General features: G+C 39.0%; 1 protein-coding gene across 1 annotated transcript; it reads left to right on the top strand.

Moving 5' to 3' along the window:
• The first annotated feature begins 4022 nt into the window (after window positions 1-4022).
• OVCH2 (ovochymase 2) lies at window positions 4023-22379 on the top strand. The gene is made up of 20 exons (XM_061347326.1): window positions 4023-4534; window positions 6829-6938; window positions 7453-7544; window positions 8700-8872; window positions 9846-9941; window positions 10340-10491; window positions 10819-11014; window positions 11922-11945; window positions 13312-13402; window positions 13507-13640; window positions 14076-14216; window positions 15217-15347; window positions 15800-15893; window positions 16736-16867; window positions 17272-17340; window positions 17950-18136; window positions 19623-19692; window positions 20243-20438; window positions 20720-20871; window positions 21195-22379. Exons 1-20 carry the CDS (start codon window positions 4444-4446, stop codon window positions 21384-21386), a joined length of 2523 nt encoding a protein of 840 aa, XP_061203310.1. The 5' UTR covers window positions 4023-4443; the 3' UTR covers window positions 21387-22379.
• The last annotated feature ends 3490 nt before the right edge of the window (window positions 22380-25869 follow it).

Genomic DNA, 25869 nt, shown 5'->3' with positions numbered 1-25869 from the left:
TGACATCATTAATCAAAAAACCAATCTAGCTATAAAAGCAAATCCAGCTGCATAAAAAAAGCAGAGTTTTCAGCTCTCCACACAGCCTGACCAGAACTGAGGCTAGAACAAGGGGAATAGCATCAACAGGCACTTGCATGTGAGATGGGGCACAACTGCCCTTTTGGTAGCAGCCTTAACTTGGGTTGTTATTATGAACCTACATGATAACTGTCATGAACCTACAAACACTGTGGGATCATGCATCTGTTTGCTGGATTACTTGTGAGGCATTTACCTTGTGTGCTTTCAGAAGTTTGTCGTATAATAGCAATTGTCAGCACTGTTTTATTAATAGTTGGATATTAAACAGGTTCAAAAGGGTACTGGCTTAAAACTTTCATCTCAGAACTTCCAATAAATACTATTTACTTAATTTTCAGTCAGACATTTTTCTTCCCCAAAAATGTCTCAGCAACTGAAAAACCATGGATACGAATACTTCTGGAAAATTCATGGATGGCATTGTGAGCATTAGTGCTGCAAAATTTTAGTTTGACAGTCCTTTTTGCAGCGATTACCTAAACCTAGCCTAACCAGGATTCATGCGGGAAGGTTTACGTGAAATTCGGTAGCTTCCCTTTTGCAGGAGGTCAAGCAAATTTGTCAGTGAGCTTTGCTGGTCAAAAAAGTTCAATCATACCAGTTAAAGGCATATAAAACAGCAGAATGGCATGATTCTGCTGAGATGAGACTATAGTTGTAGAGGGGGAGAGGGAAAATAACATTTGTAAGTTGAAGAGTTATTTAATGTTTTGGTGCAAGGAATTGAGAATTTCAAGGGGATAATTTCCCTCGGCTTTTCAATACAGTGATCTTAGCAATAACAGGAAAGCTTTAGATAGAACCAGTGAATGAATCTCAATATGCGTGTGGTAGTGGTGGGGTTTAAGCATATTAAAACTGAAGTGACTTTTGTGCTGCTGCTATTCAGGGTCTTTTGTATATGTCACAATGTCTTCTTTCATTTTTGGGAAATGGTAGGCAGTAGTGGGCTTATCTTGAGAACTAAACTTGAATTTCTTGTTACATCAAACTTGGATGTAATTTGATTCAAGTCACTGGTATTGCAATAGGTTAAAATTGGTGAAAAAAAATTAGTTTGTTGGAAAATGAAAATTCATTTGCAACTATCAAAGTATAAATACATATAATCCTTATTAAAACTAAATCTGCTTTCAGGTAAGACCTGGATTCATAAACATAATAGATGAATGATAGGATTTATAAACTTTTAATATTTCAAGACATCATATCTTGTTTAAAATATGAAACTGTTAATTTTATTGAGCTAATAGGTTTTCCAGCAGTTTTCCAACCAATTCACAACCAAACTTAAAAGCAACAGTCATTTAATAATTTAAATATCTTTTCTACTGATCTAACAGGTCATTAGCATTTGCATTTGCAAACCAGCATTTGCAGCTTGTTTTACCTTCTCCACCTTCTGTCTTTCAGTCCTCATTCCTTCTTTTAAACTTCACATTGTCACTAGGTGCATTAATTTTCCACCTTTCTTCTTCCTCAGTCAGGAAGAGCAATATGAAGCAACTTTTCCAGCAAGAATAGAAAGTGACAGAGCTCTGGAACAGGTTGCCCAGGGGGGTTGTGGAGTCTCCCACATTGGAGATATTCAAGGCCCGCCTGGACAAGTTCCTGTGTGATGTACTCTAGGTTACCCTGCTCTTGCAGGGGGTTGGATGAGATGATCTCTTGAGGTCCCTTCCAACCCTTGGGATTCTGTGATTCTGTGTTTTTTTTCTTATCTTGCAGTCTGGCCATCTCAGTGGTCCACTCATCACTGAAAAACCACCCACCAGCCCTCAAGCCCTCTTTAGAAACTCAGTACCAGAAGAACAGAGCAACCGTTCTGGAAGGTGCAAAAGAAGGAACAGGCCAGACTGGTTAACATTGATTAGGGCTGATATTTTGAGGCTGGCTCTACCTGCTAAAGCATGGATCCAGCCATTTTGAACAGTTAGTGATTTAATGGCTTTTGGGGTTTTTTTTCCAACCACACCGGGACAGGGCACTAACAGGATACGCGGCCAGCTCTTCATTGACATTCAGAGTAAACGCCTGGGTGGAGATCAAGTTGTAAAGTTTGACCTTTGCCAGCCTCTAAGGAATGATGCTGGCGGTGCTGCCTGCCAAAGCTGTGAGTTTTAAGAGCAATAGCAGCTATCCAGTGGGAGAAGCAGGTAAGGTCATTAGTGCCTGTCTGCACAAAGTATAAAGATAACGGCTTCAGGAGAAAGACAAAGACGTAGCAAAAAATAGAGCAAAGAATAGCAGGACAAGGAAGCCTGCTCTTCTGTTTTGCTGTCGCAAATAAAGAGCAAGTGGTACAGAACATGCCCTTCTGTGCTTTTTCTTTCTGATCTCTTTGGCTGCTGCACAGTAAGTATTGCCTCTCTGTCATAGATTTGTAATGAGCTGATTGTTTCTCCATTTGCCAGTGGGCTGGATGTTCCTATTTCTCATGGGTAATGTGACAGATTTGGTTTGCACAGCGTCACTTATAACTGTGAGGTTTTTTAATTCTTAGTTTTATATCTTCCTGTTGGATGGAATCATTCCAAAGGAGGTCATTGTGGTGGATGATCAGAGAGCTCTACTGTATATGGAACTGGTTTGGGGGATTTGGGGGTTTTGTTTGGGTCCTGCAAAATAAGAATTAATTCATAACGGAAAGCAGCTTTCCAAGTCTTTCATTAGAGAGGGGTTGATATAAATGATGCAGGTTTTGGAAGGTGCAGAATTAGGGACCTATAAAGGACCAGTAGGAAAACTGCAGACATAAAAAGTTCTGTATGTTTATAACAATATCTGCACCTTCAAGTTTCTAGGACAGAATTTATATTCAGCTGTTTGTTTTGAAACTGCATATTTAGAGTAAAAGCTGGATTTTGTTATCCTCTGACCAGCAGAGGAAAAGAAAAACAAAAACCTAGAACTGAATAAATAAAGAAGTGATTTTTGGGATGTTGACTGATGGTGGATTGGGAGGTTATTGTGAAATCCTTGGCCAAATAATAGAACGTATTTAATAGACTGGAGTTCATGAGTCAAATACAAGATTGTTTTCATCGGGAACCTGAGCAGAATTAAAAGAACATGAGTCTTGTCCAACTGTGATGGCAACCACAGAAAGAGAAACCATTTAATTATTTTTGCAGCTTATTTAAAAAGAACAGGTATTTTGCATTTACAGGTTGGAAAAAAGAATTGATCAGTTTTGATAAGTGTTCAGGACTCAAATTTGATACCATGCTGTGGTGTTTACTCTGTGTTTCTGCTTCAAAGCTTGCTGCATTTTTAGTGAAAACTGTGGGCTTTGTGGGAATATTGAAGGTGGAAATAGTGAATGATTTTTTGCAAAGACTGGAAGCTGAGGATCTCAAAAAAAAGCCCACAAACAAATGGTGTTTTTCCCTGTCTTGTGTAAATGTTTCTTTGTTCCCAGGTATAAATATTGCTTGCCCTTTCTGGTACAAGTGAGTCTTGTGGCTTCTGTTAGCCACAGTAAATCTCTTGTTTCTCTTGATGCCTCAAAGGTATTGGTGCTTATTTCAAATGAATTTAAGAGTTCGGACAGTATTTTAATTGTATTTACCACTTCGTTCAGTCGTTTCCAAGCCAGGCAATGAAACTTTCAAGTGGCAAATTTGCAGGGTAATTTAACTTATATTTTCTATCTTGTGAAATCTTTTAATTCAGCTGATGAGTTCCTTATTTAGGATTTGAATAGCTTTCTATGAGACTTGCACTTAAATTGCTATTAAAAGTGGAGTTTAGTCATCATAGTGATTTGGAACTGGTGGTGCAGCCATACTGAGAAAGCTGAGCCCTGTTCTCCCTAGCTGCCTTTCAAAATTTGGGATGCAAACACTGGGCAGCACTTTGATGCAGAGAGTTATCTTTGTCATGTACAACACTGAGCATGCTGCCAACAAAATGGTAAACTTTTGACATGCCTCTCAGATCTGTAAAGTTGGATAAAGTGCACAGAAAATCTAAAGTATTGCCCCTTCAGAAGCTATGTCAGTTGCTGTTTGTCGCTACAATTTCCATTCTGTTCATGCGTGTTCTACTTCAATGTGTACACCAGCCTGGGTAAATGTTGCTAGCAAAGCATGCAATGTTAACTTCATTTTGTCTGAAATAGTAGTTCTGAGCAGGGCTTTAGCTACTGTTTTACAGTGAAGACTTCAGTAATGGCATATAAAAGAATCATGCTCCATTAAATTTGGAAAACTTACTTGTGCAGGTAAGTGCTTTATGGATGGATTAATGAGTAACTTGTACTTCAATTAGTTGCTGTTCTCCTGCAGTGGAGTATTTGGGTTTCTTTTCCCCTATAAAACCTCTCCTTGTTTTCACTCAGTCATTTAGCCCTCCAAGATGCACATTGTCCCCAGTAAGCTGCAGTTACTCCTGATGGGGATAGTTTGTATTACTGAGTTTCATGCTGCACCATCCACTCTTCAGAAAGGTAGGATGAAAATTTCACATCTAGCTTTAACAGATTTCTAAGTACAAACAGTTTTGTTCTTGGGCAGTGACAAGCATGGGAAAGAAGTTGCACTGTTTTCACCCTCTGAAGTTTTTTAACCTAAGCGTTCATAGACCTAGATGCAAGGTAGCATTAGAATAGTTGGTTTAGGTTTCATTCTTTACTTCTATTCCAGTCCAATTCTGTGACTGAGATTTATTTTTTAATGAGCAATTCTTAGGAAACGTTTGTCAGATTCAGAATAAATAACATTAAATGTAGTTTATAATTAAATAAAATTAAATACACTTAGATTTGCAGCAAGGTAATCATGGTTTAGCATGGGCTGCAAACAGAATGGGCTGCAAACAGAATACAGCGATTCCTCTCTACCATTGTCTGATATCTTAGAATCCAAAGGGGTTTTTTTCTGGAACCGTTAATGATTGCAATTGTTCCCATTTCCTTCATGAAGATTTACTGGTATGGAGATCAGATTTGACTGTTTGCATAGCCTTTTTGCTTCTGTTTTAAATATGCAGTAGTAAAAAAGGAAATTTACAGTCTAATTTCTAAAATGCTGCAAATAAATTGTTTTCACTGTAAAAACCCTATTTTGGCTGTCAAAACAGGTGTGACATGTAAATCATCACAAAAAGTTGTCCACATAATCAATACAAAGTGTAGTATTCTATAGAACTGTATTCACTGGGTTCAGTGTCCTGCCGTTGCAGACAGATGTGGTGCAGTTTGCATAGAAATCCCTCATTGGATAACATCTGTCCTGAAGCAGTCTCTAAAGCAGTTGGGAATCTCTTTGGCTTACAAATACCAAACGGAACATTTTAGAGTTTGTCAGATTATAGATAACATGAATTTGGTATAATATTACTATAAATATTAACTTGTAACTTTTAAATAATCTTGCATACGTTATTCAATGCTGAAACCAAAAAGGAAGTTTTAGTTTCTGAATCTGATTCCCCCACCAGCACCAAACTCCTTTTGGTAAAACCTAGATCCTAGTTTTCAAAATTTTGTCTCTGTTGCGTTTTCCCCTTTTCCTCACTGTATCTTTGCACATGGGAAAAAGGTGGGTGCAGTGAGAATTAGAAAGATTGCAAAAATCAGATAAATGAACTGGAACTATTTCTATATAAAGCCCTCTTGTTTTAAAAGCCTAGGGTAAGTAGCATTGTGTCAGCATTATTGTGACTCTGGAATCACTTCCATCAGCCATGCTAATCCTGAGGATAATTGCAAAACCCTTTTTCTAGGTGTTGTAAGCTGCATTTTACAGTTTGCAGGTTTCCATGTTTTCCAGGCAGTGCATACAACTATTGGTCATCTATCCTTTGAATGCAGCCACTTACCTGAGAGAACAACAATAAAATATTCCAAGCTTACAGATGCTAAATTTTTCTCAGTTTAGCATTGAAGAGAATTTGTACTAAAATGTGTTTGAGATATGTTTGAATTCAGTGAGTTTTCATACAGGGAAAAAATAAAATACATAAAGTGTGCCCACTGTTGAGTTTGGGAAATGCGCTACACAGTATCCCTCTCGTACGATGGGCGGCTTTGCTTCTTTTTCTGACAATACTACCAAATCAGTACTTATCCGATTATCAGTACCACTGATTTTTGCTTCTGTAAATATACTTCCTACCAAACACATACACATTATCAGCTCCATTTAACCGTAGTAAATGATGATAATGATGAGTTAAGAAGAAATAAACTCGGCACAGTAATAGATGTTCTAAGAAATTAAGCCACTGTTATCGGTCATCCAGGTCTGTATGTTGTACGTTTTGACCCTGTTTGTCTAACCAAAGTATTCTAAATACAAGTGCTGGGTGTGAAGGTGTTTCTAAAAGCAGTAATGAAACTGTGATTTAGTCCCCAAATAATTTCAAAATTTGCTTTAAAGAAAAGGCTGACATTCAGAAAGTTCAAGTAAGCATGGACCTAATGAGAATATTAAAATATGTGTACACACTCACACACATTCACTCGTGGAAGGCAAAATTTTTATCTGTGGTACAGTTGATCCAAAAAGTGCTCATTTGGAGAACTTCCACAAAATAAAGTACATTGCCTTTTTCCTGCCCCAGTTTAGCCTTATTTTTTGCAGTTCGTATTAGGAACTGTAAGATGTGGCTGCTGTCATGGCAGAAAGACTGCCCTAACTTCTGTGCCAGGCCATGCCTTCCAGTTCTATGTTACCAAAAGAGCAGAAAAACTTAAACCCAGACTGAATCCTTTCTTATTTTTCCCCTCTCACTCCTCAGATCCTAAATGTGGGCAGAAATTTCAAGAGACAAAACCATGGAGTTACCTTAACCTTTTCACTCGGATTGTTGGGGGAAACCAGGTGAAACAAGGCTCGCATCCATGGCAGGTTTGCACAAGCAAATGTGTTTTTATCTTCAGAACTAAGTCCTGGCTTTTCATAGAAATTACAACAGAGGAAAACAAGAATACTTTGTTCCTACTGACACTTGTGGTGTATTGTTGGGCTCCACCCTGCTTTTATGAAAAGCAGTGAAGCAGGTGAAGAGGACATGGAACCTGCCTTGCTTCCTGACAGTTTATAATCTTTTATTCTGTTTAGCATTATTTCTGAAAGAGCAGCTGTGAGTATTTGAAAGAGGCATGGGTGAAATTATTAAAAAGTAAAGCACCTAACCAGGCACCAAGTCACAGCTGAGGGAAGAACAGCAAGAATTGGGAACTCCTTAGATTCAAGGACTGTAAGAGAATGCTGTGGAAGTGTGTTTGCTTGAAATGCAGTGTGTACTTTAGCTATGAGAATCTTCAGAGTGCCTGCATTTAGTCTCTCCTTTCTTCCTCACATGCAATCAGAGCAGATAAAAGATTTTCCTTTATTTGACATGCCTCTTTATATGATGCAGGTTTCCTTGAAACGGAGGCAGAAGCATTTCTGTGGAGGTACCATTGTTTCTGCTCAGTGGGTGGTCACGGCAGCTCATTGCGTCTTAGACAGGTATGAATGTGATATTTCAGGAGCAGGCTGCAGGAGCAGAAAAGCATAGATTTTAAGTGTGTGTGTGTAATGGGGCATCTTTTTGTGGTGATTACTTATAGGCCATACCCTTTTATTTGTAACCAATATTTTCCATGTTTTAATGGAAAGGGAGAAATAACAATACTTTTGAAAATCTCAGAAATTAAGAGTAAAATGAACTTAGAGGGGTTGGTGGAGACTGGTTTTGGGAGTGTAGGTAAAAATCTGTACCCAACTAGAATTACCAGGTGACCAAATTTTTTCTTTTAGCAGTAAAAATTGGCAGCGTATGTGCACATGCAATTAAATGGTGAATGGCTATAGTACTGATCTCTCGCATGCTGATGATTTCAGCCTTAGTGCTGATATAAAACAAACAAATAAACCCATGATGTCTGTGGATGTTGTGCCGAAGGTTTCAATTCTGATGCTGTGGTGGCTTCACTGAGGTTCTAATTCCCATATAGTTGATAATGAATCTTCATACTGATAGATCACCTGCAGTTATAAATTTGATCTGTATCTGGCATTGTGTGTGATCACATCTTGGTCAAATTACCCAAAAAGCCTGCAGAGCTTGTGTTAGCTACAGAAGGACAGGCAGTATGTAAACCAGCATAAAGCCTCCTGACCCTAAAGTGATTCAAGTCTGGGGAATAAATTTGAAGGAGAATAAAAAAATCTATAATGATTGCTTTTGTGTTATCTTGCTGCACATCTGATCTGGTACTAAAGCAGGATTCACTGTGTTTGTAAGGTGTAAACTGAAAATGCTTGAAAAGTGGTCTTATTTTTTCTGTATTTTTTTTTAATGTCCGTATCTTCTGTCCTGCAAAAAGCAGTGTGACTGAATGTTTTTAAACATTTTAAAGTAAGAGGGCCTGGTTCCTCAATGGACCACCAAAGCGCAGTCAGGAGTATAGCTACATGATTTTTCTTCTCGTTCCTTTTAGTTTGATTTCTACTGCAGGGCATACTCAGCTCTTGCTGACTGTATGTATTAAGTGTTCTCACATCTGAAGATGAAAGGTATTGGATATTAGGAATAAGATCTTCTCTGTTTAAAAACAATATTTTTCCTTTCATTTTCATGATTCTGTGGCTGAATTTTTATTTTTCTATTCTATTCTATAGGAATATCCTCCAGTATTTGGATGTCACTGCAGGAGAGCATGATTTGAGGATCAGGGAGAATAGCGAGCAGACACTCCCAGTTAAATATGTCATTAAGCATCCAAATTTTGACCCCAGAAGGCCTATGAATTATGACATTGCCCTTCTGAAGCTGGATGGAACCTTCAACTTCAGTAAGGCTGTAGTTATCTATGATCTTTTGCAGTGGGGAAATGTAAGGCCTTTGCTTCTCCCAGATGCTGTGAAAAGTCTTGAAACTCAGTTTAAACCCATTTCACAGCTGTCAGGTTATACCATTTCCACAGTAATTTGCAACAGAAGTATTTTAAAGTACCAGAGAAAAGTCAGAGAAATTGATCAGTTGAATTAAATGGTCATATTCAGACTTAATACTCCCTTGTGAGGAAAAAGGTATTGTGCTTTGCATGCAGGAGATTAAAGTTTGAATAGGTGTTTTTATTTTTTTTATGTAAGGTGTAGTTAGAGATTTCTGCCTCTGGTGAGCAGTAGAGCTAGCCAAAGCAGACCAGAGCTTGGAGCATACCACAGTACTGTCTGTACCTTACTAACGCCCACTCTGCTGTTTGCCCTTTCTCTTCCTGCAAGCTATGGAAAGGAGCATGGAATTATCTTCAGTAGTGGCAGAGTGGTCCATGTGGGGTTAAAGGGGAAGGGGAGGGGAGCGTAGCCATTGCCTCTCTGTTTCCTGTCATGTGAGCCAGCCATTTCTCAGCTGTACACTAACTTTGCCCTACGATGAGCTTTTCTGGAAAGTTATTACACACCAGTTTTACATAACATTGAGGTGCACAGAAGATTCCACCCCAAACTTTGCTCTTCCAAAGTCTCCAGATCACTTCATTAGGTTGCTCTAATAGCAGATAAGTTTAAGCTGAATGGCAAGGCCTGGGCTGAAGCTTGTGGTGCTCATAGCTTTCTTTTTCCATTCCAGAACACAGAAGTGGAGGCACAGATAAATTGTCAAATGCCATATTACTCAGATGCCAGAAAAATAATAATACTTCTAGTTAAAAAAAATTAAAGAAAAAAGGAAAAAAACCCCGATCTGAGAAAGAAAGCTTTTTTTTTTTGTTGTTGTTGTTCTTTCAAATACTTATCAGTAAAATTCATGTCCATGTGTGGCAGGTTCATCAGTTTTGCCAGCATGTCTTCCTGATCCGGGTGAAAAGTTTGAAGCAGGATATATCTGCACTGCTTGTGGCTGGGGCCGTTTAAATGAGAGTAAGTGACTCCAATTGTCCTTTGACATTTGGGCTTCTCAGTGTCTTTATTTCTGTAGCAAAGAGCTTGATCTTGTAGGTCATAGACAGACCAGAAGAAACCATCAACTGGTCATAAGAATTGTAATCTCAAAATGGAATCTCTGCTAGCTTCTATGCCTACCTGTGAATTACCTCAAAATCGATCATTACAATATATAGACCCGTATTTCAATTTTGAAACATTCTGAGATTTATTGAAGCAAAACTGCTTATGTACACGGAACTGGATGTTTATCTAAACATGCTTGTAACCATATGTCTTGGAGCAAGTTTCCAAGTAATTATTTTTGTGTATTAGCTATGACATTAGATTCACCTTTCAGCATTCCTTATTAACAATTTTTTTTTGTTTTTCAGATGGAGTACTCCCTCAGGTCTTATATGAAGTCAATCTACCAATCCTAAACAGAAAGGAGTGTTCAAGAGCACTATCAACTTTAAATAAACCTATCCAAAGTGACACTATAATGTGTGCTGGATTTCCAGATGGAGGAAAAGATGCCTGCCAGGTCAGCTGAACAGAGGGTCTTGTGTACTTACAGGTTTTTCCTCAGAAGCTGGAGGCTCTGTGTGCCTAAGTGAATATACACACTGTAAACTGTGATATTTGGAGTGTATATATTTTGATCTGTCAGTTCTTTCAGAGGTTCTATATGGGCCAGTGTGCTCAATTACATGATTCCATTTTAATTATTGTATGAAATGTTTGACAGGTTTGCTGTATTGAGATGTATCCCAGTATATGGGCACAGAAGAGACCCCAGTAAACTCTTTAAGGCTTGCTCAGTGGTATTCGCATACTTGTGGGTTGCAGACTTTTACTTGTTTTCTTACAGGGGGACTCGGGAGGCCCTCTTCTGTGTAGACGTAAGCACGGTGCCTGGACACTCGCTGGTGTGACCTCCTGGGGCATGGGATGTGCTCGTGGCTGGGCGAGTAATAGCAAGAAGAAACATTATAACAGAGGGTCTCCAGGAGTATTCACAGACCTCAGCGTGGTGCTTTCCTGGGTTCAAGAGAACATGAGTGCGGGTATTGAATCTCCACAGTAATGTGTCCCATGCTTGTGACAACTCTTCTGTCTCATAGTATTTCATTTAATTTTATGCTTTTTAAGATACAGCGCTTAGATCTTTCCTATTTCTCCTGGGAAAGCACTACAGCTTTTCACAATACCTTTAAGCATGTGGTACTAATTGGCAGTTGCCATAACCAAATTGAGAGCATTGCAAATGCTTGCTTCTCTTACACTTTGCTTCCTACTTGGACTCTGTGTGTGTATGTATAAATATATATATATATTTATTATTATTATTTTTTAACTTTAAGAATGGTCCTTTTATCCAGCTAGTGAGTTAGCTTTGTTTTTAGGTGAAAATTCACCACTGAAAGTTGAAAGTGTTGAAAATTCCATACCTGACAACATAGGGAAAAGTCATGCTCTCCTGAGTGCTTTTTGCTTACTTTGCCCAAAAGGCAACGTATATGCCCTCTGTGCAGGGGAACAGCACAAAATTATCCATCACTTCCAGAGTTACAGAGCTGGAGATATAAATGACAGTCTATCCAGAGATGAGCTTCACTGAGAGCATTAAGAAACTGAATGCTTACTTTCCTCCATTTTGGGCTGTTTTCATTAAAAGGTCTGTTGCTCAGACTGAGCAGTGGCCTGTCAATGTATGATCAGTTCTGGAAGTGGCTACTCCAGAACTGTTTATTCCAAAGTCAGCATTGCCTGAACTTGCCTGAATTGTGTTTTCATTCTAAGCCTACTTTATTGTAGCCACTGTGTCTCCAAGAAGCATTTGAATTTGCCTCAGTTCTAGCTGTATAAAATTACCATTTCACACAGATAAAAATAAAACCTACTTTGTGAATGTGGAACTGCAGTTATTTATTCTTCTTTTTTCCACCCCCTTCCCTATCCCTCCTCTGTTAGATCTGAAAATGAAAAGCTCCCCAGGTGAGTACAGTATGTTTTCAGTATCTTCTATCTGTGTTGGAGCATTAAAAGACCCCCAAAAATAGTCTGATGCATAATCTATGAAAGAAGAAATGTGAAGAAGCTTGAATCATCAAAGCACTTTTAAATGTATACTTTAAATGTCTATTTATTTCCATCCTGGTTGTGTAAAATTAACAAAAAAAAAAAGAAGACTTACGTAGAGTAGTACTTATGTACTGGTGGCTTAAAAAGGAATTCTCCTCAGCTAGCTACATACATAAAGCTGTATTTTTATTGAAATGCAAATAAAATGAATGGGAAAAATATAGGACAGAACCTCAAGCAGTGTATGAAATCTAGTTAGTGGCGTTCATTCTGCATAAAAATATAGATTTAAATAGAAAGTTTGAGGTAAATTACTAGAACTTTTGCACAGTCTATGATGAATCTATTTGTCTACTGTCTATTTCTCTGAATAAAATAAAAGAACTCCAACAAAACATGAAATCCAACGCTAAATGTAATGTATTTTAAAACCGAAGCCTTACTTTGATCCTGCCATCTTTATGTTCTTGTTGTACACTTTTCTTCTAAGTACAAGTTCACAGATACAAGATACTTGAAACAACTCTAGGGAACTAGATCTTAAAATCTTAATTTTAGTAATCTAGAGTGAGATCTCTCAGATGATGAACAAGCTTGGGTACATGGTCAGTTCGGATAGACTCGCGGTGGCCAGTGAGAATTGGGTATTTAAGTGCTGTTTGCGTCTTTGGAGTTGTTTAGTGGTCTTTCTAGGACACTTCAGGTAAGATAATTTTGTAAGTTCATGAGTTGTTAAATCATTGTCATATACACAGTTGTTGATAAATGCCTTCCTTGCCTTGCTTACCTTGCAGGGAGAAGGATGATTTTTGTATGGATAATTTTTGTAAGTGTGTTTCTAGAAATACTTGCAGTGCTTTGTCTACTTGAGTACCTCTAATACCACATTGTACTGTTGCAAAATTCTCCTGCTGTAACATGGCTGCAATGAATATGTCCTGAGGCATGCAGTTTTCCTCCCTGAAAAACATTTATGCTGAAATACTCATTTAACAAATAGTTTATTTGAGGTGAAAAGCATTTTTACCGTAACAAATGATAGTGCATTGGCGGTACTTCATTTCTGCTCCCAAATTATGGGGTTTAAAACTGGCTTATCATAATTCCAGAAAAGGAAGAGAATGAGGACCCAGCATCAGTCTGGCAGCAGAAACAGGGTACAGCTGAGCAGTCTTGAGTCATGCAGTATTCTCTAGGTGTTTGAGCTTTTTGGTGGAACAGATGCTTGGTTACGTGTCAGACCTTATCCCTTCTATTTTGTTTTAACTCTACAATGCAGCATTTTGTAGCATTCAGGATGGCAAACTCCCTGACATTGAAGGAGAATTACGTTTTCCTGGCAGTCCTGAGCAGTTCTATCAAAACCACCAGTAAGTAGACAAAACACAGTCTTTCCCCAGAAACTGTTCCCTGTACCGGTGTAGTTGGGGTTTTTGTTGCAGGTTTGTAAATGTGAAATAATTTGTTGTTCCAGATTGTGTGTATGGACTCTATTTGTGCCAGAAGGGAACTATATATTGCTTCATTTTTCCCACTTTGATATAGAGCCAGAAACGTTTTGTGACTATGATTCTTTATCAGTTTATTCAAAAGACAACAGACTTGTTGGTGAGTTGCCATCCCCTTCTTCTTTGACATATTCTGTCAGTGTAGCCTTTCATTCTAACAGCAAGTACACTCAATGAGGACATCGCGTTTGATTATGCCTTACTTCCATTTTCATGATGAATGCATTGTGACATATGACTTAAAATAGAAGAGCATGGGAGGAGAAAAGAATGGAAGATGCCTGGTAGGGAACTGTGTCAGCGCACAACCTTCTGGTGTCAAGGATTTTTAATAGTATGCATTCATTTGGGCTAATGGATTAATAGGGAATGTAGAGGAATGAGTAGGCGATTTCCTTTTCATCCCAAGATTTTTATAGCTAAGGTTTTTTTTTAGCTATATATATTTTAAGCTGTAACTAAATATGGTGCATTCAAGTTTTCTCAAGTGACTAAAGACTTGAAGCAGTTATTGTGCTCTAACACTATATTTCAGGAAAGTTCTGTGGAGGAGATCTTCCGTTACCTATTTTGGTTGGCTCCAGTAGTGTAAGGCTGAAATTCGTTTCTGACAACAAGGATTATGGAACTGGTTTTTCCATGACCTACAAAGCTATTACACCAGATATCCTTCCTGGTAAGTGTAAGTCTGGTAATACACGTGTCTGCACTCTTGGGTGGTGACCTGAAAACAATTTTCAGCAGAAGGCCTAATCAGAGGGAGCCCCTATGATATTTCCATGTGGATGATGTTATAAACAAGTGAAGCATGGTTAGGCTGCTGTGTGACATAGTGTGGAAACTGGCATGCCAGAAAGAGATACGGTAGATGCTATTGAGGGAAGCCCTCCTTTAGCTTTGCCTCTCCTCCATCCACTTTATGCAAGATCTCATTTCCTTCCCTAATACCGGAATATTTTACAGCTCAATTAAAAGATTAATCAAATTACTAATTTGCAGAATTTGCAGATGAAAGTTGCTTTGCTAGTCCCAAGCCTGCTTTCAGGAAGGAGCCCTGAGGGAGAGGGCTAATGTTAAGGCACACATCATTGCTTTCATTTTTGCTGTGCAGAGTGGTTCATCATCAGTGAGCCAAGGGCCAGCTGCTGGCTGGACGATCCAGCTACAGACACCTGATGTTCCTGTTTCTGCAGCTTTTCCAGATAGTTTCTTCCCTTTGAGGAGTGTAGGGAGGAATCTCCTCCGAGGGGCCTTGCCACTGCATAGCCCATCAGGAAGACATATCCTTTTGCTCTGTTTTATGTCTCAACTTCCCAGCCAAGGAAAGTTGGCAGATGTTCTGTCACGCCATGTCCTGTTTTTCTGTAACCCCACAGAAGGACCTGTGCCTGCAGTGTACTGCCTGTAGCCACAGGGGAATGCTATAGTTACTCTTAAATTGTTAAATTGTGAATTGGGTTAAATTATTCTTCTGCCTTATTAGAAGATTAAAATTGCAAATGTTCTTTACAGCTCTTTCAGGCACAAGGATCTGCTTGCTGCCCTTAGCCTGTTCTGTTTCTCAGCTGTGTGAAAGCACTACAGGATTTTTTTTTTTTCATTTGCTTTTTTGTGTGTGTATAAATGATTTAATAGGAAATCAGAGTGCCTCCATTTTTGTTTTCCTGGATTTCCAGATTCCGGCTGTGAGTCCTTAGCTGTCCTTTTTGAAGAAGGGGTGTTACAAAGTATGCACTATCCAGAGCACTACAGCAACATGGCAGACTGTCAATGGATTGTTTGTGCACCAGAGAGCCATGTAATCAAGGTAAAATATGAGCCTTTCTTGTGTCTATGGAATGGAAGTGAGTACCATTAAGTAAACAAGAAATTGTTTAGCTAAGGAACAGCAAGATCAAACAGCAAAAGCTTGAATAATGCTGCTGTGTGCAGTTAGAGAAATTTCTGTCCATCCCAGAAGCCAGATAGGTTTTAATTTCTCCTTTAGATTACAGTAGAATAGAATTTCCTGCTTAAAATTTTAGCACGACAGGTTCTTCTAGCAAATGTAATATGTGATGTATCACCTGTGACAGGCTGGAATACCACAGAAATCAAACCCTAAGGGAATCATTGAGAGTATTAAAGACCTTATTATAGATCTTTGGTTTGTTTTGGTGGGTTGTTTTTTCTTTTTTTCTGTGTGAATTTAACAGCAAGGTTCACTTTTTAATTGTTTTTTTTTGTTTTATTTTTTTTTAATTTTCTGCTTATTTAAAGCTGACATACCAGTCTTTTGAAGTGGAGGAGAGTGAAGATTGCTCTTATGATGCTGTAACTGTGTACGAAGATGTGGGGAAAGAAGAGCAACTTGGTGTGACTTTTGATTTTTAACATGTTTTGGGCATGACAACTTGTTTTGGTTTTTATGTCTTTCACTAGCTGTGTTTTACAGTGTAAAGTAAAGTTTGGCTCTAGAATCTCAGGTGTGATGTTTCAGGTACTAGTTTCAGTAGCTTGAAGAATGCTTTCAGATATTGCTGCATCTGTTCCACTTACAGAGACAAAAGCACATTGAATAGAACAGTTTTGCATGTGTGGGTGTGTGTTCAAACTCTATATGAAATGCACTTCTGAAATCGTGCAAATGAAGAAGAGGGCATAACACAATAATTTTTTTTATAGTAATGATCAGACACAGAAAGCACCCAAGATGTCTCCTTTCCAGAGTCCAGTTATTTAGATGAGCATTCATGTAATTCTTGCTACCTTGCTGGAGATTCCCCTGGCTTACACTGAATGAGAGGAAGACCTGTCCCAGTCAATTGATTTCAGCACTTGCTAAATACTGGTGCTTAGACTAGTGCTAGCAGGTGCTAGTGCTGAAACATTAACAAGGGGAAATCGGGTTCCCAGTGTGTTCAATACGTAAGGGCAACCTATGAGGGTGAGCACTATAATGAACTCTTGCAAAATGCAAGAGTCTCTTTGTTCTTAGGAGAATAATTAGTGAACAAGGACAGACTGTCAGGGATAATAGAGCAGTCCTTCAGCCTTAGTCCACTTATCTTTGCTCCTCTCTTGTGCACAGTTATTTTTTATCTGCTTGTGCGAACTGGAAATACTGTGTTAGAACATGTGTACCTACTCCTGAAAGAGATAAGGATGAAAAAATACACGTTAAACTGCAATGACCCTTTGCTTTCTCATCTTCAGCTAAGTCTTGTGGATTTGATCTACCAGCACCTGTTCTAAGCTCCTCTGCTGTGATGCTGGTTGTCTTTCACTCTGATCAAACAGAGACCTTTGGAGGATTCAGAGCTACAATCTCTTTTGTTCATGTAACAGGTAATAGAAGTAACTTGTGAAACTGCCTCTTTGGCACAGCACAAAAGGCTCTTTGGTGAAAATGGCTATTCAGAATTATTTTGCTCTAGGATATTCTAATCTAACAAATTGTTTCAGTGAAAAACCTGTATTGTGAACCTATTGAGGTATTAAACAAAGGGCCTATTGAGTGAGTGAAGAGGAACAATGAATCTACCTAAAACCTGAGGGTTTTATTTTGTGTAAGAGAATTCTGGTATATTTTAAATGGCATATACTATCATATGAAGATGTAATAGCACAGATCCCTACTGTAGAAATCTATTCCTTTTATAAAAATTATAATAAAGGAAATAAAAGTGATTTTGTAATCAAAATATCACACAAGGCAGCCTGGTAACACATTTTCTGTTTTCATTTGATAGATTTAGATACTTTGACTTCAACTAGTGAAGAAGAATTTCAAGATAAGGAAACAACTGAAGTTACAACAGGTAAACAACAAGTACAACAAGTTACAACAGGTAAGCCAACCTGAATTTCCCGTCCTATTCTTCATGGGAATAAGGATTACCTTCTAAACTATAATTTAAATGGTGTTTGCTCCAAGTATTTGATGGATGGAATGGTAACACTTCTATGGTCTGGCTTTAGAATAGCAGAACCGATGTTTTCTTGTTTCATTTATCTTGTTAAGTCATTTACAGTAATGCGGTGGCATTATTTCATCTTGTATGTCAGTTTACACCTACTTGCTTTGCAAAGTGTATAGAGTAGTTGAAAATAACAGTTAGCATTTTAAAACTTCCCTTTTTCCCTTCAGTACTTTACGGAGAACAGGGTGAGTCCATATTCATTGCTAAAACTTTTGCAGTTAAGCAGTTGATTTCATCTTGGTGAAGCTGTTGTTGCTAAGATTATCTCCTAATGCTATTTCTAAACATTTGGTTCCATTGTAATGAGGGAAGGTGAAAGATTTAGCAAGAAAGGGGAGGGAGGAAGCTTTAGAAGCTACAGGGGGTACCTTGTAAATAGACTATTCTTTGCTTGTCCAAATCTTAACTTTTAAAGACTTCTTGAAACATCAGAACTTTCTGTTTCAGATGATATTTGTGGAATGCCCTCAAATCAGCCCAGGTTCATCTTCAGTAGGATAATTGGAGGTGAAGAAGCTGTACCATACTCATGGCCTTGGCAGGTCAGTGTACAAATTTCAGATGAGCGTATCTGTGGAGGAGCAGTTCTTGCCAAAGAATGGGTTGTCACAGCTGCTCACTGCTTTAATTCTAAGTAAGTACTCTGGGATGAACCTTTCCCTGGAAATGTATGTAATTGCATGGGGCATCTCTGCAGCATGGTGGTTCTGCCCAGGGTGGCTGGTACGGTTTCGGTCACCACCTCTCTACAGCTCACGCTGGCACTGGATTCCTTTGCTCCACACACAAGTACTAGGATCATAGTGGCTACTAAGGAACTAAGTAGCCTAGGTTTGGTTTTCATTCAGATCTGTTTTCAGGAAAGACAACAAGATACTAATTCCATTGTGATCTACCACTTCCTCTTAGGTAACTCCTTTGTGTTTGGGTCATTTACAGATTATGTTTTCATCCAGGTAGAATCAGTCTATCAAGAAATATTAAAATTAGTGTATTTGTGTAGATTTTGGAGGACATACAGGAGGCTTTTATGCATAGTGTTAATGCCATTCCCTTATTAAGAACCTATCAGTCTGTTAAATCAAATTATATGGAAATTTTTCTGTATTTATTGAGAGGGGGTCAAGGGATAGTATATGTGACTATCAGGTTCTTTAAAATACTTTTTAAGTGGAACTTCTTTATTCATCTGTTGGGCTGGACACCACTTACTTGGAAGTTCACGTTAATCACAGTTATGTTAATTTAAAGTTCATGTACATTTGGTCATTAAAATGTGTTTTAAAAAATCCTCCAGGATTGCTGATAATTTGGTGTTCTGGCTGGTTTTCAAGTAAAGCTGCAATTACTTGAAGATGCGAATAAGCTTTCAAAAGCCCCAGATGTCAAAGATGTTCAGACATCTATATTCTCAATTTCTTTGATTCTTTTCCCCACCCTCACAAAACTGGGGACCTGAAATGCAAGTGCTGTTTTGAGTTTTGGACTTTGGCTTTTAAGTTTCTAAATATTAGTTTGAAAAATTTTATATCAGGAGCATTGTTATGCTGTCCTGAAGGTGCTGTTTTAAGAGCCATATTAAGGAGGATTTCTCTATTGCATGTTGCCATCACATCAGAATTTGTGTACATGGCTTAATGATCTATACAGCTAATTTCATCAGGGAGTCATGACAGGTTTTCAGGCAGTGAGAGGCTTTGGCTAAGAAACTAGAGTGAAATGAAATGTTTCTGTCGCATTTCTTTGTATCATTTGATAGGCAGTAATGTTTTAGAGGTCACACCTTTTTTATTAAGAAGGTAGGGACCAGCACTGTCCCTCGATGATACGGACCATGCAGGCCTTGTGTTCTCCATCAGACACCCCCAGTCCTTATAAAGTGACTTTTCTCTCAGTTCACTGTGTTCAAGAGTTCCTGCTGCCTCATCGTGGACTATTTCATGCTCCCTAGAAGTCAGTGGGAAGATTTCCATAGATTTGTATGGGAGAATGCCTCAGGAGTTGTTGGTCCCAGAATAGGTAGGGTCCTAGTATCTGTTTTGGTTGGGGGAGGTTTCAAGATGTGCAGGTTTCAGGAATGCTGTTATATCAGCCTAGGAATGTACTTATCTTTTTTTAAGGGAACCATACAGAGACTTATGGATGGTGGTAACAGGACTTCATGATCTTACAGAACAAGAATACAGACAGGTACTATAAGTTCTACTTAATAATAAAATAGAAATCAATATTGCAAAATAGTTTTTAATGTACGTGTGTCTCCCAAATTGTTCATGATCCATAATTCTAATAGCCTGCAGGCTGACATTAATCTGCATTTGCACAACAGCTTTTGTGTGACTGGCAGAGAAGTTGTATCAGTACAGGTCTGTGTCTTCCCCAGTAATGAGCTCCAACACTCAGTATCCTGGAGGATACGTGAGTGAGGAGTGTATTGTCTCTGTATTCCCTGGTGACTACTGCCAAGACAGAAATAATTGGAGCACAAGTTTCCATTTTGCTCAGACTGGACAAATGTTTTTCCAAGAGCCTCTTCCTGCACTTGCTGGATGGAGTTTCCAGCACGTTCCCAGAGCCATGTCCAAGAGGCATAATCCTGACTTGCTAATATAAGAAAGCTAGTGACTTCAGTAGGTGCTTCTAAGTGTGTACTCCTCTCAAGGTGTCTTGCATATGGCCTGAATATTTATAACATTGAGATTAGGTCATTCAGAGAATGTCTGTGTCCTTGCTTTCCTAGGAAAGGCTGGTAAAACAGTATATTATACATCCAAGCTTTAACAGGACCACTATGGACTCTGATATTGCCTTACTGCAATTGGCTGAGCCCTTAGAGTTCAACCGCTACGTGCGCCCGGTGTGCCTCCCTACCAAGGAGGAGGTGGTGCAGCCCTCCAGCATGTGTGTTGTCACAGGATGGGGTGCACATGATGAAGGTATGCAGTCTTTGCTGTTTCCAAGTTGAGAATACTGTAGCTGTGCTTTAACGACTATGTTCTGTGTTGTAACATTCATTGGGTCTATACACTAGGTTCTGGAGAACAGACCTGGTAAAGTTTTCACTTGTGTAAGCTCAGCTAGACATGCAGGGAAATGGGTTGGAGGAAAGAAATCAGATAATTTAGATGAGACCACTTGGAAACGGGAAGAGTAAAGCTTCTTTCTAGAATCACTCATTCCTGCCTCTACTGGCTTCTGAGATGTCTTTTACTTCAAGACAGAGAAAAGGGGAAAAAACTGCATCAGCTGGAACTCCCCATCCTGGTGCTTGACACATGTCAGAGCTATTATGTAAATCTTCCTAGTAAAGTGACCCAGAGGATGATCTGTGCTGGATTCCCAGTGGGAGATGGCAAGGACTCATGCACAGTAAGTTGCATGCTTCACCTCTGCTTTCTGACACCTAGAGTATGGACAGGTGGGTTCTGAAATGGGGAGTGTTAAAACCATTTTCTTGCTGTTTTGCAAACAGGCTGTAGGTGATTTACAGCAAGTGACTCCTTAATAGTAGGACTTTAATTACTCTTATTACAAAACAAGATACTTCCCTTGAACAAGAGTTATTTCTTTGCCTTTTAAGAACAGAAACCGCCAAACACATGAGCAGCTGGGACCCCTTGTAGCTGAACTGATAATTTAGAAACGTAGGGAGTGATGACAGCTTATAAGAAGATTCCTTTATCCTTGTGCAGGGTGATTCTGGTGGCCCATTAGTTTGTCCTTCCGAAGATAACTTGGGATTTTACACCCTTCATGGAATCACTAGCTGGGGCTTGGGATGTGGAAGGAAGAGCTACCCAGGAGTATACACAAATGTTGGTGTTTTTGTTGACTGGATCAAGCAGGCTGTTAATGGTAGTGGTATGTATGAAAAAACTGATTAAATGAATCTTTGCTGCTGCTAGATGCTTAACTTCAGGACTTTTCCAGGGTGCCATTTTTATATTTTGGTGTCCAGCACTTCCTGAAATCTTGGCTGATTAGGTATTCAGCTAGGGATATTTTAGAAATGAACAAAGGAAATTAAATCAGTAGTCACTTCTGAAAATCTTATTTCTTCTGGATGTGTTATTCCCCTCTCTGTTGCATTTCTTGTGCTGATGAATGTTTTTTCCTTACTGCTGCTTTGCTGCTTTGTTTCTTAGGGCTGGGAGAAAGTAGGGAGGCACGAACTGACACATGGTGGCAGCTGAGCCTGCTTTGACAAATTTACAGCCTGACTTTGATGATGATCTTAGCAGAGTTTACTCTGTTTTATTTTTCTCTGTTTAGCAGATCTCCCCATTTTCATGGTGTGACCATCAAAAACACGGTTCTGATGGACCACGTTGTAAAACATTTCCAAAGCACAAATGTCACTGAAAGCAGAACTTGGTGAGAGTGTGTTAGCTCACAGTTGCTGAATAGATTCCAAAGTAGCTGATGCTTACCCTGGTGAATTTACTGCTGATTTACATGAATTGAGACTTTGGCTTTACACATGTGTGCTTGAGGCAGACAGTTACCTGTAGGCTTCTGACACTGTTAGTCTATCTTAGAAGGAAAGAGAGGGAAAACAAGCCACTATGTATCACATGGCAAGCATATTGTAGAATAGTTTGGGTTGTAAAAGACCTTCAAAGGTCAGCTAGTCCAATGCCCTTGCAATGCCCAGAACCACATCCAGCCTGGCCTTGAATGTCTCCAGGAATGGTGCATCCACCACCTCTCTGGGCAATCTGTGCCAAGATTTTACCACCCTCATTGTAAAAAAGTCTTTTACTCATGTCCAGCCCAAACCTCCCCTCTTTTAGTTTAAAACCATCACCTCTTGTCCTAGCACAACAGGCCCTGCTAAGAAGTTTCTCCTATCTTTCTTATAGGCCCCTTTTAAGTACTGAAAGACAGCAGTAAGTTCTCCCCAGAGTCTTTTCCAGACTGATAAAGTCTCTCAGCCTTTCCTCACAGGAGAGGTGTTCCAGCCCTCTGATTGTTTCTGTGGCCTCCTCTGGACCCACTCCAACAGGTCCCTGTCTTTGCTGTATGGAGGACTACAGGGCTAAATGTAGTACTGAAGAGCACATAAACACTGCAGAAGCGAGATCAAGTAACTGCCTGTGTAAAACAATGGAATGGGCAGTCAGTCATCCTTCCATTAAGGTCAATGGGAGCGTTACCTGTGGCTCTGACAGGACATATGCAGTGGCAGTAATAGAGCATCACTGAGAAGAGGAGAATATTATGTACTCGTTAGTGATGTGAATCAATACAATTGCATAGAAAAGGATATTTTTAATACAGTTCCTGTCTTACCAAATGCGTGTTGTTTAAACAGTCGTGTTTGAAAAGACAGGCCAAGGGCCTTTGGCACCATGGAGGAGCTGACAGCTATCCTAATTAATCTGCACATGTAATTAAAGAGCTATTTTAATCCACACACTGCAAACTGAGCATATTTACTTGTAAACAGCAATTTGCTTAATACCCAAATGTCTGCTTAAACAAGAAATTGTAGTTATGGGCTCCAGTTATCTTTGCAGGCTGTTTTGTACACAGCCTCAGTGTTCAGAAAGTGGATCAGTATGATAGTACAATAGGTAACACAAGTATAATCCTTCTTTGACATAATAACTAGAAAGTAAGAGAGGTACCTCATTTTGGTTCTGTTTATATCAATGGCAAAAGTCATTAGAGAAGTGTTTTCCATACATGTGTTTGATGTCAGTAACCGTGTTTTTTTGATGACACTGGCTTAGAACTTCTGGGTTGGTTTTGTTTTGGTTGGTTGGTTGGTTTTTTTCATAAAATACAATTTTATTTGTAGTTGGGGAAAAAAATAACCCCGCTAACTTTATTTCCCAATGAATATCATAAATGTTTTTCACCAGTTTCTCCTCTTCACTGTAAAGTTTTAGGCAAAAGCCCAGAAAATAATCTGGAGCATGAGCTTTCTGTGAAAGTATGGCTATACTTTATGATGGAAGGACTATGGACAAACTGAGATGAAGTGTAAGACACAGCTGTATTACATTATTGATATCATATGCTTGTTCTGTTTTGGATAAGCTCCCTGAACTGGTCTTTGGAGAGCAATGGAAGTAAAATATCCTTTCTAATTTTTAATTTTGGAAGTCTGCTAATGTTCAGTTACGGTAGAAGTTGCTATGAGCTGACAATACCAATTTAATTGTGCTGGGAGCAAGCATGTCTCATCACTTTGTTGCTATTTTATTTTGCTTAACAGGAACAAGGTGGCTTAAAATACCTGTAAAGTTTTTATCTGCTCATTAGTTTAATACAAGGATATCAACTGGGTGTGTTCAGAGAAATAAAAAGGCGGGGGAGAACTACAGGTGGTATCAGCTGTGCCAGCCCTATTGAATGCAGGGGCTATATGCTGAGAAATTGACAGCTCTTAAAAAAAACCCCTTTTGTGTATTTGAAGTGCTGCCTTATTGTTTGTCTTTGAATTGATTGTTAGGGTACTTTCTGTTTGACTGTGTGATATGGATCTTTTGTGTTTGCCCTAGTATGGTTTTACAAATAGTTTAGTTTTGCCTTTATTTGTTGTATCTTTTTAGTCTATTGTAAGCTGTCAGTATCTTTTAGCAATATCATGAACTGGTTTGTGATGTAAATGAATTTTGATTTTTAAAAAATAAAAAAAATTACTTTCAGTAGAGTTCATGTAATGGAATTGTTTTTTAGTTTTTACAAAATTTATTAAAAGCCCACTTTAATTTTTGACAGTTATATGAGACTTTCCTGAGCCCTGCAGTCAAAAGGTAGGATTCTGGTAGCCTACCTGAGTGCTGAGGTAGGCTTGGGTTCCCTGGTGCTTAAGACCTGCATATAATCCTTCTTGTTGGCATGTAAGTAAAAATGGCTTTGTAATGTTATATGAAAGTGAGTGAAGACTCGTCACATTGTTTATTAGTACTGTGCTAAACATTTAGAATAAGTCTGTGACCAGAAATACCTTGTTCTGACCTTTGGTTAACAGGAGCATCTGTGACCATAAAGCTTCCTGGCTAGCTCTGAACTGTAGTCCTGCTGGGGGGGGCGGCACATGTGTGCTGGGAGCCCAGCTACACTGCTGGTGATGTGCCAAGGCAGTCTTTGCAGAAGTGGTTATTAGAGCATGTTTGTAACCTTTGTTGGTCTTCAGAAAACAGAAAGTATACGCCCATTGTTAAAGCTTGTCTGGCAATAGTACAGAAGAGGAAGCGATTTACTGAAACCTGGGTTCTAGCTATATAGATACAAAAGATGTTAAGAACATTACTGATCTCTGACTCTATGACATGACCCCTGTGGATTCTTGATTCATAATTCTTTTTCTTTGCCACCTCCTTTTCCAGCCCAGGGCCAGCAGAGTGACTTGCTTCATCATACTGTTCCTGGTTGCTTGTGCTCCTGTGACATCCCCATTAGACAGCCAGATGACATCCTTAGCTGTACTCTGTCTGAAGGCATGCATTTCCTGACCCTCCTTTCTTCCACAGTGGGTCTGCCCAAAAACATATGACAATCATATATTTAAGTGGTAGTGCAGAACTACATTCTCATGATCTTCCCTGTTTTCTTCTCTTTTTCCCTAGTCTTTTTTCCTTTGTGCTTTCTGAGGACAAGTGGCACAAGGGCAGGTTTTATCTCATTTAAAAATCCATTTATTGGCATGCATTGGTTGCACAAAAGGAGTTATTTCTTCGTCTGAAGTGACTAGACTTGGTTCTTTGCATTTCAAAGGAGTGAATTTAACAGTAACACTGGAGGAACTGTGGATGTTATGTCTGTGTAAGACAAGTTTATAAGAGGAAAGAATTAGGCTTGGTTTATTGAGCTCTACAGAATTGCTCTTGCTTTTGTCTCACTGAAAGCAAAAAGGCGTCTTGTTCTTGAGGAAAGATGAATGCTCCCATCAGTAGTGCAGAGAACTACTGGTAGTTGCATAGCTGTGCACTTATTAGTCATAGTAGACAAAGTCCTGTCTTGAAAATTAAAAAAGTAGGGTAAATTTACTATTTATCCATCACTTGTTCCTATTTAACCTTCAGGATAAATTCTGGCTGAGCAATATGAATGTTTCTTATCTGTTATTTTTGTTCTGCCTTATTCTGCTTGAGTTTAAAGCCTTTTGACACATGGATATACGGTAGATCACTGGAAGCAAAATACATAAGAAAACCGAGCTGTACCGTGTTGCCAGAAAATAAGAAGTTGCAGCAACCATGGGGGGAGAATTTGGCTGCTTCTTGAATCGTAAAAATGGGTCCTTCAGCCTGAAGGGCCTGGGCTCAGTTATAGTATGGTTGCAGGATGGTGGCTGTGTGTGACACTGATAAAGGAGTTAGTTAATCTGTTTCAGGAACACAGTAGTAATATGTA

The sequence above is a fragment of the Neopsephotus bourkii genome, unplaced genomic scaffold, assembly GCF_033783945.1.
Source record: "Neopsephotus bourkii isolate Nb327-2 ecotype Australia unplaced genomic scaffold, CSIRO-AGI_Nbou_v1 NB_42, whole genome shotgun sequence".
Classification (NCBI taxonomy): Eukaryota; Metazoa; Chordata; class Aves; order Psittaciformes; family Psittacidae; genus Neopsephotus; species Neopsephotus bourkii.
This window is presented reverse-complemented; position numbering and strand designations above follow the sequence as displayed.

What these genes read in the sequence shown, in the direction of transcription:
- OVCH2 (XM_061347326.1), top strand. Translation starts at nt 4,444, where the DNA reads ATGCACATTGTCCCCAGTAAGCTGCAGTTACTCCTGATGGGGATAGTT. An exon ending in CTGGGGCCGTTTAAATGAGA is followed by an intron (nt 9,942 to 10,339) that starts GTAAGTGACTCC and finishes TTTGTTTTTCAG; the next exon opens with ATGGAGTACTCCCTCAGGTC. An exon ending in TACACCAGATATCCTTCCTG is followed by an intron (nt 14,217 to 15,216) that starts GTAAGTGTAAGT and finishes CTGGATTTCCAG; the next exon opens with ATTCCGGCTGTGAGTCCTTA.